The 21,908-nt window shown below is 33.1% G+C and overlaps 2 protein-coding genes across 3 annotated transcripts; both read left to right on the top strand.

Moving 5' to 3' along the window:
• The first annotated feature begins 9,082 nt into the window (after positions 1-9,082).
• Positions 9,083-13,062, top strand: LOC141403545 (ubiquitin-conjugating enzyme E2 R2). 2 transcript variants are annotated; one of them, XM_073986118.1, is made up of 4 exons: positions 9,083-9,265; positions 9,795-10,539; positions 10,615-10,904; positions 12,069-13,062. In XM_073986118.1, the coding sequence occupies exons 2-3, from the start codon at positions 10,036-10,038 to the stop codon at positions 10,885-10,887; spliced, it is 777 nt and encodes a 258-aa protein (XP_073842219.1). In that variant the 5' UTR covers positions 9,083-9,265; positions 9,795-10,035; the 3' UTR covers positions 10,888-10,904; positions 12,069-13,062. The 2 variants fall into 2 exon arrangements, with proteins under 2 accessions (XP_073842219.1, XP_073842220.1); XM_073986119.1 differs by lacking the exon at positions 9,083-9,265 and adding an exon at positions 9,367-9,510.
• Positions 13,063-18,201: 5,139 nt separating this feature from the next.
• On the top strand, positions 18,202-20,701 carry LOC141400845 (T-cell immunomodulatory protein-like). Its single transcript, XM_073980415.1, has 4 exons — positions 18,202-18,576; positions 18,649-18,741; positions 18,805-19,800; positions 19,856-20,701. The coding sequence occupies exons 1-4, from the start codon at positions 18,474-18,476 to the stop codon at positions 20,458-20,460; spliced, it is 1,797 nt and encodes a 598-aa protein (XP_073836516.1). The 5' UTR covers positions 18,202-18,473; the 3' UTR covers positions 20,461-20,701.
• Positions 20,702-21,908: the final 1,207 nt, after the last annotated feature.

Here is a 21,908-nt window from a genome sequence, read left to right as displayed (position 1 = left end):
AACTATACGCGAAATCTGACATGAAATAACGGCAATTAAAGCACAAATATGTTACTATTTTGTCTAAAATATATCATAGACAACCAGAGACATTTGATAAAGCAATAAAATGTAAAATTTGTGTTGCTTATTCCATCAATTTTACGGCAATCTTAATATTTCGTTGGGTGTATGTACACTTTTTCCCTATTAATTTTTTAAATTTTATAGAATTTACCGTTATTCGTATTATAGAATATATTTTTGTTCATGGTACAAATACACAGGTAGCCGCATCGGCAATTGGTGGCAACATAAAATGTCAAAAGTTGACATCAATTCAATGCAATTGACACATTATGTTACCATCAGCTGGCATGATAATGCTACCTGTATTATTGTACCATGTTTTTGTTATATGCAAGGTACATTTACCCTGCGTTTACAAATGACAGGACAGTTGAGCTCATGTATTGATTGTCAAAACCCCAAAACTTGCCTGTGTGACGTAGGCGTCCAGACAACTGCAAAAACGGTTGTAAAATTATGAATGAATATCATAGATTCCTTTTCGTTTTCCGTTCACACATTTTGTTTTTGTACATATTCTTTTGTTTTCAGCATATTTGAATTATCATCTCACTTCTTTTTCACAAAAATGTCAAAAATTGTTTCACCCGACTGTCTGTGAAAAAATGATGGACAGCTGGGAGACAAACGACAAATGTATGTATGTGTTAGAAAATCAGGGTTGTATTTGAAGACAAACTGTCTGGTGTAAACGTCTAGTTATAGCAGGTAGAAGTGACAATCAGCTGTATTCTTACTTTTTTTTGTAAATTTAGTTTTCAAAATGTAATAGGGTCTACTCATGAAATTTGAAACATCGAAATTTGCATACATAAAATACTGTTTTTCTTCCTAAACTTGTAGTAAAAATGACCTACGACAGTTCTGAATGCTTTATATTTACATTGTCATTCAAATTTGTTCTATTTTGGAGGATTTTCAAAATGTATTTATGTTTTTCCTGAGGAAATTTTTGGAACGACCCTATTATTCAATATTTTCTTTGACAATTAATTTTCAATACCAACAATGTTGTTTTTGTAAATTTGTTAGTTGTTGTAATTCATGCACATACCTTCTATAAATTTACCTTGGTTATATGTAATATTAGCTGCGTTCCAGAACTAAAAAGTTTTTACAATTTTTACGACTTTTACACATTTTACTCGAAAAAGCGTTCCCGTACACAAAAAAGTTGTAAAATGTTCACTTCTCTTTAAACAAAAATGGCGCTGAATGACGCTCTCTTTAAAAACTTTTTACACGACAAATTTGGGCGAGTAAAAAAATAGTAACATGGTTGCCGGCGTCTGATTGGCTGATACGCCGACTTTGACATTTGTTCCAGTTTTTTTGAAGTATTTTCCATTTTTTCGTTCCCGAACTATTTCAAAAAACTTGTGTGTGAAAACAAATTTTTTGCTGTTCTCTCTTTTACGAGTTTTACTATTAAAAAGTACGGGAACGAAGCTATTGTTTATTAGGGATATGAGATAGAACTATGTACTTGTATTTTCATAAAAATGCGTCCTTACCCTTAAAACCCGAGATTTATAGGGTGTATGTAGACTTTTTTGGTTGACTGTATACAGTATAGTCCACCACATGTTTCGGCGATTTTTCCGGATTAATCAAGTAGTCACAAAACCAAATAATTTTAAAGTTACAATCATTAATGTCGGACGTTTACTAGATAATAACCTGAAATCTAAGTAAACGAATTCATATTAAGCAAATATCACGGGTTGCGACCATATGAAGCAGCTTTCCTGGCTACCAATTTTATTTATTTATTTTTAGATACTACTCCAACTGTACTGTACTAACAAAGTACAATGTACTTGAGGACAAAGGAGTACAGACGGAACCTAAGGAATTTTCAGATAAGGGAACACAAAGTCCCGGGCCACACTACAGTAATTTCATTGAAATTTTGATATGAAATTATGCGTCTCTAGATCGACGTCCATAGTAGAGTAAAATCATAAAATTGCTGTAGTGCGGAATTCGATTTAGGAACACCTAATTTCCTGAAATTTTTTATGAAATTCACGCTAATGTGGACCGGGACCAACGGATATTTCAATAATGGAAACAATTATTGAACTTCCATCATATACATACAGTCAACCAAAAAAGTCTACATACACCCTATAAATCTCGGGTTTTAAGGGTAAGGAAGCATTTTTATGAAAATCCAAGTACATAGTTCTATTTCATATCCCTAATAAACAATATTACATACAACAAAAATATATTCCATAATACGAATAACGGTAAATTCTATAAAAATTAAAAAATTAATAGGGAAAAAGTGTACATACACCCAATGAAATATTAAGATTACCGTAAAATTTATGGAATAGTCAATACAAATTTTATTGCTTTATCGAATGTCTCTGGTTGTCTATGATATATTTTAGACAAAATAGCCGCCGACAATTGGTCCGTAGGAAAGCGGAAGAATGCGGCAACGAGGTAGAAAAAGCGAAGATGTACTTCGAGGAAAGGTACATCGAAAAGCGGCCGTACAGCAAGGACAAGTCCGAGGAAGACCAAGTGGCACTTAGGAGGGTGACCACGAAGAAAGAAGGTATAACGTCGCGATTCCTGGAGAGAAAGCAACGTCGTCCAGAAGAGCGAAAGACCAAAGCAGATGGCGTAGAGGGTACATCTAAGTCGGTTGTCACCACTACGGAACAAGAAATGTGTCTAGTCAAGAGGAACAGGCTTAAGCGGGAGGCAGTGTTACCAATGCCCATACCACAGAGAGGGAACTGTGCCTATTCGGGACGAACAGGCTTAAGCGGGAGGCAATGTTACGAATGTAACTGATAGGTTTAAGTTAGCTTAGTTTAATTTCCGTTAATTTAAAAATTTGAATTGTAACGTAAAGTTTTATTACGCAGTTACTTTATTTAAGCAACAACAACTACCATGTAGAACTCTCTTCATCATTCTAGTTCTTTACCTTTCATTAATGCGCTTTTATTTTGTTTTGCCATAATCATGTAATTATCGTTTAGTTTGTTACTTCTTTATTTCTTGCATTTGTTTGTTGTTGTAATTACGTCATTACTGCGCTTGTCTACTTGTATGTATGTGAGTATGGTTGTTCGCTTAAGGGCTGTTTACACCATCTATCAATGTCATATGAGCTGCCATTTCTTTCACCCATTCGACATTAGGTGTGTCTTTTTACGTGATAATTTGTAATAATTATTACGAAATGTTACTAAATGCTGCCTTTTTACAAAAAGTTCAGTAAAAGAGAGAGAGAAGTGAGTGAGCAAGTTTGACAGTTGTTTGCTGAGAAATTGCTAAAAGTTGCTGAAAGAATTTTTCCCAGCAACCTTTAGCAAGTTCGATCAGCTGTTTTTTAATCATCTGCAAATGGTCAGCTGCTCAATGTTTATCTTATTTTTTGTGGGAAAATACTATAAATATTACGACTCAGGCATGGTATAATAAGAAGGTAGTTTCATGCCCACAGCTGATTTAAATTTTTTTTTAAATTTTGAATTTGAAGTACATTCATTGCCAAACTGAATTTGACACTGAATGAAGGTATACACATACATTGTATATACATGTCTATGTCATTTTCATTTGAATTTACAAAAAATACGTAAACCAAAAATGTTTTGTTTAAAATTTCCTTTTTTCTGATCTCCCTTCCCGCTGTTGGTTGTGCTATGGAGCTTAAACAAATTCCGTGAATTGGTATAAAAACTCAATGATTAACTGAACTGAAATCATTGCAATATAATCAACTGAAGATTGCCACGAAATCGGTAGACTAAAAACAAACAATCGAAAATCTCTAGATCAACGAACCTATGAGTCATGCTTACATAGCATTCTGACTAATGCAGTTGCACAGGCAGTACAAAGATAACAATATGAATGCCGTACTTGGAGACCATCCTCATCCATCGCAGCAGAAGAACACCGACGATGCAGCCCAACACCCAACACCCCAGCGATACCCAACACATTCCCTGCTTGTGGATTGGGACTGCATGACACGCTGAATTTGTTTAGCTGCTCACTAATCTCACTCACCTGTCTAATTCTGATACTGTATGAACGCACATTTGCGTTGCTACAGCAACAACATATTTAAGTTTTCTTCCTGGTTCAGTCCGATCGATCTTGATACCGCCTTCACTTCATTCCGGTTTACTCTGGGTCCTGATGAAACGCAGTGGTTTTCCACCCCAGCTACTACAATGCCATGAATTCTATGCTCTTGATGAAAATCGAATAAGGCACAAATGATCACATATTGTGTGGCTGCTCTACAATCGGCATGAGAACGAATTAGGAATGAATAAAGTAAAAAATTGTATGTCCAATTTATTACATATGTATATGCACTTATACGTTTTATTAATAAAAAAAGACTTAAAATAAGATATTTTCGACAGATGCATTATGATGGAAATAGTCTTTTTTGTCAAAACGCCACACATCCTCCAGATATAAAGCTTTGATTAGGGTTAGGCATTGAGATGAGTTTGTAGTTCTTGAAATAGGTCACCTACGGACATTGTCTGTGGCTGATATTCTGGTGGATGCAACTGTTGTTGTTAATCTTGCGGTAAACTTTGTTGTATCAGCAGTTGATTATGTGAGGCCCGAACTATTGAATTGAAACAACAGACGTTGGTCAGTTCTTGCTCTGATAATTTTGGATTATGCCAACTCCTTACTTTCGGGGAATCGAAAGACATACCAAAACATAAAAATTTCTTCCCATACAAAATTCCAAGCTCGTTGCTTCAGCTACGGATATTGTGTGGCATCTTTTTTGTTCCAAATAAAATGATAATTTCATCTGTGGGCCTTGCGAATTCCGTTTCATGCAAAGGCTTAGACAAGAGAGCATTTGTTGTAAACACATGTTGTTGGTCATGTGGTGGGTTCCTGCTCCACAGTATGATTAAAGCAAAAGAAGTTGCTTTAGATCGCCATAGCAGCCGGAAAATTAGTTGGAATATTTGATATTGTATATATGTACATATGTAATTGATTACAAACACAAATTTAAAAACAAACTATATATTGTTTTTGTTATTGAATGTCATTCGTGTTATTGTTGTTCTGTATTTGACATGCTCCCGTACAGCCATACAGAGTTGTATTTACGTAAATCTGACAGGTGGGACTAACTTTTATATTTCTACCATGCGACTCAGGTTTATTTATTGATAATTTTATTAATATATTAATTATTTTCTATTTATTTTGCTTAAAATTGAAGAACTTTTTCATTGCTTTGGAGTTATTTTTTCGTTCATGCATTGGCGCCAATGTTTTTGTTTTGGTTATCAACTGTTATCTTGCTAAAGTTTACTAAATGCTGTATTTTTACTTTTTTCTCTATTTTCGTATCAAAGAGTAAAATCTCTTTTACTCTCTGAAAAGAAGTTACTGAATAATCATTGCAGAAAAAGTAAAAAGACACAACTATTCTCTATGTTTGTCAAAATTGACGTCATCCATACAACTTTCAATTTGTGCGTTCATACCTGCAAGTGTTATTTTCGTATGACATAACCTAAAAATATAAAAACAGCTGTTTTTGTCATTATTTAAATTTATTGTTTAGTTGCAATTTTGCGCAAATTTTAATTTTGGTTGAAGGAAACAGAATTGGTAGAATTGGTGTTTGGAGTTATAGAGGCATTCATGTTTTTGCCACCAAACAATCATTTCAAAGACTGCTTCTTTTGACCAATCGATCTAAAAATAACATTATAAACGTCATTTATTTACTTTACTGAATATTTAAATATACATACCTTTTCATTTTCTTTTTTAAAAGATTTTGTTTTTCATTTTTTGTTTGAGAATGTCAGAAAACAGCTGATAAATTTATGTTTACATACGAGAATGCCGTATCAAATAGAGCGCTCCCTAAATGAAAAATTTACATATGAGTTGCCAAATCATTTTGATAGATGAAAATTTTCATAGTGGTTACACTAGCTCTGTTCCTTTACGTGCAAGAATCTTCAAGTTTTACCACTTTTTACTCGAAAAGCGTTCCTTTACTTCAGAGACCATACAATTCATATGGGTGCACTTTACAACTTTTACTACTTTTGCCGGTTTTACCATTTTCAAAAGTAAGGGGTAGTTTACACTATATGTAAATGTCATATGACATGAAATTTTCCATCGTTATATATTCGCTAATATGTGTAATATTGGAAATTTTCCTTACGCCATTTACTCTGTGCGTCCACAGCAGCAAAAATGTAAAAGAACAACGTCTCCACATTGCCTCCGTGGGTAAATATGGAATGTTTTTATTTTGTGTCATACGACATTGATAGATGGTGTAAACAACCCTTTAGTGCGAATGTGCGTATGTGTGTTCGCTGCACAGATTCGAGATGTCGCCAGATTTTGTGGATAATTCTAGACCAAGGAGATTTTGGGGTATAAAAGCGGTAGAAAAGGTAAAATTGAGTTAGTTGTGTTTTAAGCGTTGAACTGAACAGATCGGTGAAAGAAGTGCTGCGTGCTAACTAGATACAAGCTGTGTGCTTAGTAATTAAAGTCGGTTACGAATAAGTCTAATAAAGTAAATAAAGCATTGTAGAAACGTAATCTAAAACGAACCCTGTTTTATTTGGTACAAATCGTACTGGGGAATAAAATAACGTCTACACGGAGATTAGTTAAATCTAATTCCGTAACAATATTAATTAATAACGTTGAGAACTTAAGTAGAAAATATGAAAAACATTGATTCGGTTTTTGTACAAAGGCGCATTACAAATTGTAGTGTTCTGACTGTGGATACATAAGTTTATTATGATTTGTGAGGAAAATTAAATATTTTATAATTTTTTTTTTTAATAAATACAAATTAAAAAATAAAATTTAATAGAACACGTGAAAAACGCCTGATTTGATTTTTGACAATGGATAAATAAAAATTGTAGCGTTCGGTTGCGGAGCACTAAAAATCGTAGTGTTCCGACTGCCGGATCACTAAAAATCGTAGTGTTTCGACTGCCGGATCACTAAAAATTTTAGTGTTCCGACTGCCGGATCTCTAAAAATCGACAGCCGGATCACTAAAAATGGAACAATAAAAATCGTAGTGTTCGTCTGCGGAGTACTAAAAATCGTAGTGTTCCGACTGCCGCATCACTAAAAATCGTAATGTTCCGACTGCCGCATCTCTAAAAATTGAAACAATGGAACAATAAAATCGTAGTGTTCGGCTGCGGAGTACTAAAGTGTTCCGACTGTCGGAACACTACGATGTTCAATGTTCTGCAGTCGCACACTACGATTTTTAGTGCTCCATTGTCCAGAAACCAAACCATACATACATGGATGTAACATTTTATCATCATTTTTATTAATCAAATTTAACAAAATATTTCATTTTCCTAAGAAAACATAATTCCTTTGTTATTTTTTAGTGTTCCAACACGTGGTGCACTACGACTTTTAGTGATCCGGCAGTCGGAACACTAAAATTTTTGGTGCTCCGGCAGTAGGAACACTACGATTTTTAGTGTTCCGCAGACGAATACTACGATTTTTAGTGCTCCATTGTCCAAAAACCAAATCAGATGCTTTTGAGATTTTCTTTTAATTTTTATTTATTACAAAAATATATATAAAATATTTAATTTCCTCAGAAATCATAATAAATTCATGTATGGTTCAATACCTTATAGTTTCAAAACGTGGTACAAAACGATTTTTAGTGCTCCGGCACGACGATCTTTGTGCTTCATTCCACAAAAACTAAATATTGTTTTTTCATAATTTTGACCAAATTTCGCAATGTGTTTAACTAATTTAAACATACATGAATGTAACAGTTTATCTTAATTTTTATTTGATCAAATTTAAACAAATATGTATTTAATTTTCCTAAGAAAACATAATACCTCTATTGTTTTTTAGTGTTCCAACACGTGATGCTCTATAATTTTTAGTGATCCTGCAGTCGGAACACTAAAATTTTTAGTGTCCCGCAGTAGGAGCACTAATATTTTTAGTGTTCCGCAGTCTGAGCACTACGATTTTTAGTGCTCCGGCATGCGGTACACTACGATTATCGTTGTGTTCCGGTACAGTATCACTAAAACATTTTTTAGTGTTTGTGTTCCGGAGCGGTAAACTATCGTAGTGTACCTATTCACCTTGGTACGGTACGATACCATAGTGTTTATTTTCGAACACTGCTACTGGGAGTGGATATTTTCATTTGACATTTACATATATCCTTTAGAAAATTTTTCATTTCAAATTTTCATAGAAACAGAATTGAGCCCCTGGTGTACACATTTTCACCCCCTTCACACCTCTTACCTATAAACTCATTTTCATTTTAATGAAAATTGTCATAGTCTGGCATAAGACTTTTGGAAAGATGTGTATGTAGAACTCATTTTTGACGGTTTGCTCTTTATACACGTTTACCATTAAAAAAGTATACGAACGAAGCTAATATGTGTGTTCGTTTATTCACAATTTGTACAAATTGTTACTGGATGCTGTTTGTTTACTCTTCAGTACAATGCAAAAGACCTTAAGGCCTGCGTACATAAGCTGCCTTGCCTGATTGCCTTGCTTTCCTGCTTCATTTCTGACATAATAAAAATAAAAGAGTAAAGAGGGCCGAGCCTCGGCCTTCTTTATTCTTTTATTTTTATTATGTCAAAAATGAAGCAGGAAAGCAAGGCAATCAAGGCCTGCGTACATAAGCTGCCTTGCCTGCTTACCTTGCTTGCTTCTGATAAAAGAATAAAAAAGAAAAGGGCAACCTAGTTCGAAATTGGCTCGGCCTGCTTTATTCTTTTATTTTTGTTATGCCAGAAATAAAGCAGGAAAGCAAGGCAAGCATGTACCCAGGCCTTTAGTCGTTTACAAGAAGTTACTGGACTTGTACAAATTTGTGCAAATTATTGAGTAAACGAACACACCTAATAATGTTGTGTTAAAAGTAGACTACGATTTTCGACTTTTTTCAAAGCAATAAGTACCCTAATCGATTATTCTAAAGTCGATTTGCTAATCCCTAGTCAGCAGCGACGCAAATTTATTACAAAGAGTAGAGTAACAAAATTAAAATTTTAGAGTATTATTAAAAACACAAAATTAATCAAGTGTTAAATTTGAAGAAATACCACAAAACGATTCTATGCAGCTAAAGACACCACGGATTTCCTATTTCCATGTGAGTAAATCCTGTAAACAATGGACTAGGTGACGCAGGTCTCGAAATGTTCTTGGAAAAAAGAAAAATAAATGACAAATGATATATTGACAAGAAGAAGCAGATGAGGAGGTGGTGTTGTGTCGAGGTGGGGGGTATTGATGGGGAAAAATTGCAAAGAAAAAAATATATACAACAAACAATAAAAGGCAATAACACCATCAAAAAATTTGCCAAAATATATTGGACTAAACAATGATATTCAGGTTTTTGTTCTGAAATTTAAAAAAAATTAGAACTTTCTTGTTGTTGTAAGAGAGAGTGTGAATGCATGAGGGGGAAGCTGTAATTATCTGAGTTTCAGTTCGAAAGTGAAGCGAATGTGTGTTGTTGTTGTGTTGTAGATATGATGTAGTTTACCTTGGATTGAGGAATGAGTGTGACTGGCTTAACTAAATGGTCAACAAAAAGCATTTATCTATTGTGTTAATGCTAAAATTTTCCTCAATCTGTTATCTTTTGTAATAATTTCCGCTTTTCATCTTTGCAGTTTAACAAAAACAACATAAAGACAAAGGCAGCATAAAATTTTCCTTACTCCCGATCGGTGCATATATCCATTAAAAAGGTTTTTATTTTATTGTGTTCTTATCATCATCTTCTGTTGTTGTTGGAAATCAGCTGGAGTACTAGGTGCTGCTATTTTAAACAATTAGCACAAAGAAAGCAGCCTACAAGGCAAGAAGAGCGTTTTTTGGTAGCTGTTACTTGGTAAAAAAGTCATCATCTAAATGTCACATTCACATTCTCTGGCCTCCACGTCAAATTCACCCTTGGCCACACCCAGCAGTTCAGCTGTACGTGCATTGGCCTTAGAATATAAATCCCTACAAGAAGAACCCGTCGAGGGATTCCGTGTCAAGCTTGTCAATGAAGATAATCTCTTTGAATGGGAGGTAGCCATATTTGGACCACCCGATACTCTATATCAGGGTGGATATTTTAAGGCCCACATGAAATTTCCCCCAGATTATCCCTATTCACCGCCATCAATTCGTTTTTTGACCAAAGTTTGGCATCCAAATGTCTATGAAAATGGTGATTTATGTATTTCGATATTACATCCACCGGTAGATGATCCACAAAGTGGTGAACTGCCGTGCGAACGTTGGAATCCAACACAAAATGTTCGCACCATACTGCTATCAGTGATTTCTTTGCTCAATGAACCAAATACATATTCACCGGCCAATGTTGATGCATCGGTAATGTATCGTAGATGGAGGGATTCTCAGGTGAGTACTAAGCGAAGTAAAATAAATAATTTCTTTGTCTAATTTGTGCTTTGTTTGTTTTTGTTTTTATTGTAGGGTAAAGATAATGAATATCCCAATATAATACGTAAACAAGCCTTGGCCGCCAATGCTGATGCCATTAAAGAGGGTATTGTTGTACCCATGACATTGGAAGATTATTGCATTAAACCCAAACGAAAAGAACAAACAGAACCAACATTGGATTCCAACTTTTTCGATGATGTATTTGATTTGGAAACTGAAGATGATATGCCAACCGATGATGATGACGATGAAGAATACGATGACGATAATGCAGATGATAGTGGTAAAGGTGAAACAACATAAATTGGAAGCAGCCGGGGGTATGTAAACGAAAACAGGTGGACGTGGTTATGGGTAACTCTAAAGGGGATATACAGAAATTTGTGCGTCTCAGTTAAATAGGAGATCCATAAGTAGACGTGGGGAACTCAACTAAAGTTGAGCCGCTCTCAAGTAGAGTTGGAACTCTCTAAACTAGAGTTAAATCTCAACTAGTGTTTAGCCTCTCTCAACTAATGTTGTGCCTCTCTTAACGAGAGTTGAGCCTCTCTCAACTAGAGTTACGCATTTCTCAACTAGAGTTACGCATTTCTCAACTAATGTTGAGCCTCTCTCAACTAATGTTGTGCCTCTCTCAACTAGAGTTGGAACTCTCTTAACTAGGGTTGGAGTCCTCTCAACTAGTGATGAGCCTCTATTAGAGTTTAGCCTCTCTCAACTAGAGTTGAGCCTCTCTCAACTAGAGTTGACCCTCTCTCAACTAGAGTTGAGGCTCTCTCAACTAGAGTTGAGACTCTCTCAATTAGAGTTGAGACTCTCTCAACTAGAGTTGAGACTCGCTCAGCTAGAGTTGAGACTCGCTCAGCTAGAGTTGAGACTCTCTCAACTCTAGTTGAGATAGGCTCAACTCTAGTTGAGACTCTCTCAACTAGAGTTGAGCCTATCTCAACTAGAGTTGAGACTCTCTCAACTAGAGTTGAGACTCTCTCAACTAGAGTTGAGACTCTCTCAACTAGATTTGAGCCTATCTCAACTAGAGTTGAGCCTCTCTCAACTGGAGTTGGGACTCTCTAAACTAGAGTTAAATCTCAACTAGAGTTTAGCCTCTCTCAACTAATGTTGTGCCTCTCTTAACTAGAGTTGAGACTCTCTCAACTGGAGTTACGCATTTCTCAACTAAAGTTGAGCCTCTCTCAACTCATGTTGTGCCTCTCTTTACTAGAATTGAGCCTCTCTCAACTAGAGATTTGAGCATCTCTCAATAAGAGTTGAGTCTCAACTAGGGTTGAACCTAGCAATTATAGCTAAGCCTTTCTCAACCAGAGTTGAGGCTTTCTGAAATAGAGGTAAGCTTCTCTTAACTATAGTTAGTCTCCTCCTCCTTATTTACCAGAGACCCATACAAAGTCCATTATAACCATGTCCATAAACTGATAGTTTTTAACTATTTAAAGTATTAACACTCATTATTTTTTTTGTTGTAGATAAATTTGCCCTAATGCAACATTAGTAGGCATAACCACACCATGGAACGTTTCTTGGCAAATTAGAGTGGATTTCTCGTCTTCTCAATAGTTCATAAACAAAAAAAAAACAGCATCAACTCATTACAATTAAAATTTTGAGTATTTTTAATTTAATTTATAATTTATTTTCTGTTTTTTTTATTTTTTTTTATTTAATGTTTTTTCTCTTTTTTGACAAATCTCAAGAACAATTATTGTTTAAATAAAAAGAAATACTAAGAAAAGAAACAAACAATTTACCGAGTCCAATATAAACAAAATAAATTATTTCACTTTTCTCATAAACTAAACTGTTATCTTCTTTATACAATCTACTACATTTATGAAGAATATATCAAATAGCTTAACTCACTAAATTAAAAAACAAAGATTTTAAAGCCAAATAGTAACATGAAAAAAAAAACAAAAACAACATATTGTTGAATACTTATATAGAAACAAATTTGCCATATTTTCCAAAAATTCTTTAATTATTTCCCTACCAAAATAATCTCTTTTTTTCTGCTTTAAGTAAATTTTGCAATTTAGTTTAAAACTTTTTTTATATAAGATTTATGGAAATTAAAGTTTAAATGTTTAATATTTTTTTCTTTTAAGTATTTGTTTTTATTTTAATAGAACATACAACATTCTCCTCAGTGTTAGAACATGTTTTCATCACAACCTCCAAACCAATCAACCAAGCAAAATAAAATGTCTCAATTTTTAATATCCTCCCAAACACACAAATGAAACAAAAAATAACCACAAAGTAATAAATTGTGTACGTAACCTTGAAAAAATACCAACATTTCTTGCATATATATTTTTAATAATCGAATGAAATAAACAACAACAAAAATCTTAAACTTAAGACGGTTAATTATAATGAAACCTATAATAAATAAAAATCATTATCGTATAAGTATCGATCATAAATAAACCATAAATAATAATAATAAAAAAAACAAAATCATAATTTCATTACTAGCAAACTTAGACGACTTAACTATGTTCTTGGTTACTAACAAAGGTGGAATAAATGGTAAGTTTTCATTTGTAAAAAAGTAGTTGTATAATTTTTTCTTCGAAAAACCCCTGATGGACAAAGCTCTCTACAAGAAACACTTAGGAATAAAACTTTCTATAAGAAAACTTGAAGAGCAATTAGTTTTGTTATATGAAAACTACAGTTGTGTAGTTCCGGAACGAACTAGTTCCAAGGATCTATTCCGGACAAGAAACTATTGGAACTATAACCAGTTCTTGTGTTTATACAGTTCATTTCGTTCCTTCAATTTAAAGCTTACGTCCATTTTTCGCCGTTGCTGTTTTTTTCGCTGCAATTTATTTATTTTTATGTCATTCATCCGCCAACCCTTGAAAATATTTCGGTATTGGAACTATTTGAAACAAAGGAAAGATTCGTTGAACTATTTCGGTCTCGGAACTATTTTGAACGATGAAAGAGAAACATTGGTTGACCTGTATCGGTCTCGGAACTATTTGGATCTATGGCATTATATTAAGGAACTAGTTCCTTATGGGAAAAGGAATCGATCCGCCCCGGGAACTAGATTGCCCAACTCTAATGAAAACCTCCTCCGGATAAACTATCCTATAGGAAACCCACGTGCGCGGATAAATTTATAAACAAGAAAACCTACTCCGGAAAAGAAAACCTTATCCGGATAAGGTTTTCTCATAGAAAACATTTTCTACAAGAACATCTTATCTAGAAAACATTTTCTATAAGAAAAAATTATCTGTATAATATTTTCTGTAAGAAAAGCTTATCCGGATAAAATTTTTTCTAAAGAACCTGCTTCGGATAAAGTTTTCCAATTGGGAACCTTATCCGGATAAATACTTCTATAAGGAAATCTTATCCGAAAACATTTTCTATAAGAAAAACATTTCCGAATATCATTTCCTTTAAGAAAATCTTATTCGGATAATATTTTCTACAAAAAACCCTTATCCAGTTAACACTTTAGGTAAGAAACCTTTATCCGCAAAACATGCAAATAAAGCCTTATCCGGATAACATTTTTTATAAGGAAGTATTATCAGCATAACATTTTCTATAAGAAAATTTTGCCCGGATAACATTTTCTATAAGAAAACCTTATCCGGATAACATTTTTTTTAGAAAAATTTTATCCGCATAACATTTTCTATAAGCAATCCTTATCCGGATAACATTTTCTATAAGGAAGTCTTATACCGATAACATTTTCTACAAGAAAACCTTATCCGTATAACATTTTCTACAAGAAACCCTTATCCGGATAACATTTTCTATAAGAAAATTTTATCCGGATAACATTTTCTATAAGAAAACTTTATCCGGATAACTTTTTCTTTAAGAAAACCTTATCCGGATAACTTTTTCTTTAAGAAAACCTTATCCGGATAACATTTTCTATAAGAAAACCTTATCCGGATAACATTGTCTATAAGAAAACCTTATCCAGATAACATTTTCTATAAGAAAAACTTATCCGGATGAAATTTTCTATAAAAAAACCTTATCCGGATAACATTTTCTATAAGAAAAACTTATCCGGATAACATTTTCTGTAAGAAAGCCTTATCCGGATAACATTTTCTATTGGAAAACCTTATCCGGATAACATTTTCTATAAGAAAACCATAACCGGATAACATTTTCTATAAGAAAACCCTTATCCAAATAATATTTTCTATAAGAAAACCTTATCCGGATAACATTTTCTATAAGAAAGCCTTATTCGGATAACATTTTCTATAAGAAAACCTTATCCAGATAACATTTCCTATAAGATAACCTTATCCGGATAACATTTTCTATAAGAAAGCCTTATCCAGATAACATTTCCTATAAGAAAACCTTATCCAGATAACATTTCCTATAAGATAACCTTATCCGGATAACATTTTCTATAAGAAAACCTTATTCGGATAACATTTTCTATAAGAAAGCCTTATCCAGATAAAATTTTCTATAAGAAAACCTTAACCGGATAACATTTTCTATATGAAAACCTTATCCGGATATCATTTTCTATAAGAAAAACTTATCCGGATAACATTTTCTATAAGAAAACCTTATCCGGATAACATTTTCTATAAGAAAACCTTATCCGGATAACACTTTCTATAAGAAACCCTTAACCGTATAATATTTTATTATTAGAAACCCTTATCCGGACGACAATTTGATAAGAAAACCATATTCGGATACAATTTTATATAAGAAACCTTATCCGAAAAATATTTTTTATAAGAAAGCCTTATTCGGATAAAATGTACTATAAGAAACCTTTATTCAGATAACATTTTCTAAAAGAAACCCTTATTCGCATAATATTTACTATAAGAAAACCATATACGGGTAACATTGTCTATAAGAAAACCTTATGCGGATAAAATTTTCTATAAGAAAACCTTATACGGGTAACACTGTCTATAGGAAAACCTTATCCGGATAACATATTTCATAAGAAAACCTTATTCTGGAAAATTTTTCTATAAGAAAACATTATCCGAATAGCATTTTCTATAAGAAAACCTCCCCCAGATAATATTTTCTGGAAGAAAACCTTATCTGGATAACATTTTCTATAAGAAAAAACATTTTCTGTAAGAAAATCTTATCCGGATAAGATTTGCTATAAGAAAACCTTATCCGGATAAAATTTTCTATAAGAAAACCTTATCCGGATAAAATTTTCTATAAGAAAACCTTATCCGGATAAAATTTTCTATAAGAAACCTTATCCGGATGAAAATTTCTATGAGAAAACCTTATCCGGAAAAAATTTTCTATAAGAAAACCTTATCCTGATAACATTTTCTATAAGAGAACCTTATCCGGATAACATTTTCTATAAGAAAGCCTTATCCAGATAACATTTTCTGTAAGAAAACCTTATCCGGATAACATTTTCTATAAGAAACCCTTATCCAAATAATATTTTCTATAAGAAAACCTTATCCGGATAACATTTTCTATAAGAAAGCCTTATTCGGATAACATTTTCTATAAGAAAACCTTATCCAGATAACATTTCCTATAAGATAACCTTATCCGGATAACATTTTCTTTAAGAAAGCCCTATCCAGATAACATTTCCTATAAGAAAACCTTATCCAGATAACATTTCCTATAAGATAACCTTATCCGGATAACATTTTCTATAAGAAAACCTTATTCGGATAACATTTTCTATAAGAAAGCCTTATCCAGATAAAATTTTCTATAAGAAAACCTTAACCGGATAACATTTTCTATATGAAAACATTATCCGGATATCATTTTCTATAAGAAAAACTTATCCGGATAACATTTTCTATAAGAAAACGTTATCCGTATAACATTTTCTATAAGAAAACCTTATCCGGATAACACTTTCTATAAGAAAATCTTATCCGGATAACATTTTCTGTAAGAAAACCTTATTCGGATAACATTTTCTACGAGAAAACCTTATCCGGATAGCATTTTCTACAAGAACATCTTTTCTAGAAAACATTGTCTGTAAGAAAAGTTTATCCGGATAACATTTTCTGTAAAAAACCTGCTTCGGATAAAATTTTCAAAATGGGAAAATTATGCGGATATATACTTCTATAAGGAAATCTTATCCGAATAAAATTTTCTATAAGAAAAACATATCCGCATAACATTTCCTTTAAGAAAATCTTATTCGGATAATATTTTCTATAGGAAAAGCTTTTCTATAAGAAAACCTTATCCGGATAACATTTTCTATAAGAAAACCTTATCCAGATAACATTTTCTATAAGAAAACCTTATCCGGATAACATTTTCTATAAGAAAACCTTATCCGGATAACATTTTCTATAAGAAAATCCTATCCGTATAACATTTTCTATAAGAAAACTTTATCCGGATAACATTTTCTATAAGAAAACCGTATCCGGATAACATTTTCTATAAGAAAACTATAACCGGATAACATTTTCTATAAGAAAAACTTATCGGTATAACATTTTCTATAAGAAAACCTTATCCGGATAACATTTTCTATAATAAAACCTTAACCGGATAACATTTTCTATAAGAAAGCCTTATCCAGATAACATTTTCTATAAGAAAACCATAACCGGATAACATTTTCTATAAGAAAACCTTAACCGGATAACATTTTCTATAAGAAAACCTTAACCGGATAACATTTTCTATAGGAAAACCTTATCCGGATAACATTTTCTATAAGAAAACCATAACCGGATAACATTTTCTATAAGAAAACCTTATCCGTATAACATTTTCTATAAGAAAACCTCATCCGGATAACATTTTCTATAAGAAAACCTTATCCGGATAACATTTTCTATAGGAAACCCTTATCCGGATAACATTTTCTATAAGAAAACCTTATCCGGATAACACTTTCTATAAGAAAATCTTATCCGGATGACATTTTCTATAAGAAAACCTTATCCGGATAACACTTTCTATAAGAAAATCTTACCCGGATAACACTTTTTATAAGAAAACCTTATCCAGATAACATTTTCTATAAGAAAACATTATACGGATAACATTGTCTATAGGAAAACCTTATTCTGATAACATTTTCTTTTAGAAAACTTTATCCGAATAATATTTTCTATTAGAAAACCTTATCCGGATAAAATTTTCTACATGAAAACCTCCCCCGGATATTTTCTAGAAAAAAAACCTTATTCGGATAACGTTTTCTATAAGAAAACCTCATTTTCTATAAGAAAACGTAGAAAACGTAATCCATCCGTTAGGCGGCCATCAGACCATCTGCTTTTTCATATGTATGTTGTCACTTTGGGTATACTAATATATGGTCTGTTCCTTTACTTTTGAAAATGGTAAAACCGGCAAAAGTGGCAAAAGTTGTAAACTGATCCCATATGAATTGTGTTGTGTCTGAAGTAAAGGAACGTTTTTCGAGTAAAAAGTGGTAAAAATGTAAGATTCTTGCACGTAAAGGAACAGAGCTATACAGAACAGCTGATTCATACATGTGAAAAAGCAGATGGTCTGATGGCGGCATTAGTAATTTATAAAAAATGAAATAAACTTTGAACAGCTGACCGCTAACGGTTGATTAAAAAACAGCTGATCGATCTTGCAAAATGTTGCTGGAAAATTTACTTCCAAAAGCCGTTAGCATCATGTTCTCAGCTACAAATCTCTTTCATTCGCTCAGTTTACTTAAACTTCTGTTTAAAAATACAACATTCAGCAATATTAGTAACATTTTGTAAGAATTGTTATAAATTTAAAAATAAACGCCAATTGACTCATTTTTGCGAATTGCCTCGGAAGCAGACAACATTTATTGGTGACAAAAAAATGAAAAACTAGTTGTCTAGCAAAACAAATTGTATCGAATCATGTTTAATAATAATTTCAAAAGCATTTTATGCTTTTTAGCTATACTCACACTTGTCCAGGCCAATGATGTGACACCTCAGGTTTTTGGTAATGTCCAGGAAGGTATGTTATGCAGTAGTTACATTTTGTTGGCAATTATTTTTTATGATTGTGTGCACTTTTTTGTCTTTTTAGGCATTGTGGCAGCATTTGGAGACTTCAATTCAGATGAACTGACTGATGTGTTTATAATAAGGGATCGTAGACAAACATTGCAGATTTTATATGGTAAACAAATAAAAGTATTTCACTTTTAAAATCTCTAATATTCTAAGTTTTCTCCTTGTGCAGGTGCTGACACTGAACCCTTATTACGTGGTGGTCCCGTTTGCATTTACAGAGATCATGAAATAGTTAGCGTTATCCCCGGGGACTTTGATGGTGATGCCCTAATGGATGTGGCGGTGGCCATTAAGCCCAAAGGCAGTACAGACAATATTTACAAAATGTATGTACACTGGGGTGGACCTGAAGGCCTTAATTGCACGAGTGAAAATGCTGAACCTCTGTTAAAAACAATGGGCGAGCCATTGGCGCTGGATTACAACCGTGATATGATTATTGATTTATATGGTCTTAATGATGAGGGGCAACGTAAATTTTGGATATTCCAAAAGGCACGCATACCACCTCAACAAGTTACACAAGCTGTACCCACAGGAATTGAAACTTCGAAGACTTCAATAAATATACCTAATGCCAATGGATATTTAGATTTAAATGGTGATTTTACGGCAGATCTATTTGTACAAACTAAAGATCGTTATGAAGTTTGGTATGGTCGCGCCGATGAGGATTTCACCTTCAATCATACCATTAATATTTCCATTGTGGGTTCGAATTATAAATTGGGTCAGGCCGTATTTGCTGATTTTGAATTGGAAGGTGTAGAGAATATCATATTGCCTGTTTGCTTTCACAGTGAAGATTGTTCCAATTCTACCATCCTGGTACATGATGGCACGAATTTCCGTGATATCCATGTCGACTTTAAGGATCCCCAAGCAGTTATGTGGGGTTTTGTACCGCCAGTTGAAAATGATGTTTATCTAAAGACAATTACTGCACGCAGTGGTGATTTTAATATGGATGGTTATCCAGATTTGATAATGACTTTGCAAACCTTGACGGGGCCAACGAAGAGAATGCAAACTTTCTTGCTGGAGAATGTGCCTTGTCCAATGTGTAATTCTCCCCTCAAGCGGACTTTTGAGGTGAAGTGGAATGCCTTGAATCCCATGGGCAATGATACGGTGGCTGGGGCATTTTATGATTTCTATCAGGATGGTAAGTTTTGGAAATAAGATAAATGAAATTGTGTTAATTTTTGTTATGATTTCAGGTGTTTTGGATATTATTTTGATTGAGAAAAACAAAAAGGGCCACTACAAACCTTTGGCCTTCCGCAACACCCTAGACTATGATGCCAATTTTGTTAAAGTCATTGTCTTGACAGGCCTTATAAATAGCAAAAATTCCACATTACATACAGCCTTGGGCCGTAAGCGACGCATCTATGGCAGCAATTTACCTGGTCCTCGCATTATCTATTTTACCACTACACAAGATGGAGATTTGCGACGTGGTTCCTCAGTCCAACTGCCGCAATCATCTTATTTCGCCCTTCAAATGCCCTATACCATTTTCGGTTTAGGTAGAACACCGAATTTTGTTGACACCTTGACTGTGGGTTTGGGTCATATGTCTCGAAACTGGACTCAGCTTATACCAAATTCACAGATTATTGTGATACCTGTCGATGATCCACAACATTGGAAGGCCCAGCTATTTATAACACCCAGCAAACATATTGTTAAGAGTGTTGTAGCCTTGGGTGGCACTTGTTTTGTTATTGTATTCATTATTTTAGTTTTACACTTTAAGGAAAAACGCGAAGATAAGCAAGAGAAACTGAAAGAAGCGCATCGTTTTCATTTTGTTATGTAAAGGAGCGAGTATTAGCAATGTTTTAGATACAGTATTCAAATTCAAATTTAATTTTTTTCCCAATTTTTCCTACTATACCAATAATTCGAATTTCTTGTTCCACTTTTTTACGCTGTGTTATGTCTTCTTGTTTAATACATAAAATGCTACTTTCTTCTTAATATTACATGGTAGAACAAGTATTTACATACATATATAGCAAATTAAACCAAATGATAAGTTAAACTAATAACAAAATAAATGAATATTTATTTTTCAATAATATTTTCTATCCGGATAACATTTGCTGTAAAAAATCTTTATCCGGAAACATTTTCTATAAGAAAACATTACGCGAATAACATTTTCTATAAGAAAACCTTATCCGGATAACATTATGCGGATAAAATTTTCTATAAGAAAACGTTATTCGGATAACATTTTCTATAAGAAACCCCTATCCGGATAATATTATCTAGAAGAAATCCTTATCCGGATAACATTTTCTATGAGAAAACCCGATCCGAATAACATTTTCTATAAGAAAATCTCACACGGATAACATTTTTAATAAGAATACCTTATCCAAATAACATTTTCTATAAGAAAATCTTATTCGGATAAAATTTTCTACAAGAAAACCATATTCGGATAATATTTTCTATAAGGAAATCAAATTTTCTATAAGAAACCCTTATCCGTGTAACATTTTCTATAAAAAAAAACCCGTATCTGGATAACATATTCTATAAGAAATCCTTATCCGGATAACATTTTCTATAAGAAAACCTTATCCGGATAGCATTTTCTGTAAGAAAACCTTAACCGGATAACATTTTATATAATAAAACCTTATCCGGATAACATTTTCTATTAGATAACCTTATCCGGATAACATTATCTATAAGAAAACCTTATCCTGATAGCTTTTTCTGTAAGAGAACTTTATCCGGATAACATTTTCTATAATAAAACCTAATCCGGATAACATTTTATATAAGAAAACCTTATCCGGATAACATTATCTAGAAGAAAACCTAATCCGGATAACATTTTCTATAAGAAAGCCTGACCCGGATAACATTTTCTATAAAAAAAACTTTATACGGATAACATTTTCTATAAGAAAACATTATCCGAATAGTATTTTCTATAATAAACTCTTTCTTATAATTTTCTATAAGAAAACCCTATTCGGATAACATTTTATATAAGAAAATATGATCCGGATTGCATTTTGTATAAGAAAACCTCATATTTTCTTTAAGAAACCTTTATCCAGATAACACTTTCTATAAGAAAAACTTATCCGGCAAAAATATTTATTAAAAGAAAACCTTGTTCGGCTAAAATTTTCTATTAGAAACCCTTTTCCGGATAACGTTTTCTATAATAAAACCTTATCCGGATAACATTCTGCATAAGAAAACGTCATCCTGATAACATTTTCTATAAGAAAACTTTGTCCG

The sequence above is a fragment of the Musca autumnalis genome, unplaced genomic scaffold (assembly GCF_047663935.1).
Source record: "Musca autumnalis isolate F117 unplaced genomic scaffold, ASM4766393v1 scaffold_4, whole genome shotgun sequence".
Taxonomy (NCBI): Eukaryota; Metazoa; Arthropoda; class Insecta; order Diptera; family Muscidae; genus Musca; species Musca autumnalis.
Note: the sequence above shows the minus strand (reverse complement) of the source record. Positions and strands in the feature narration are given on the sequence as shown.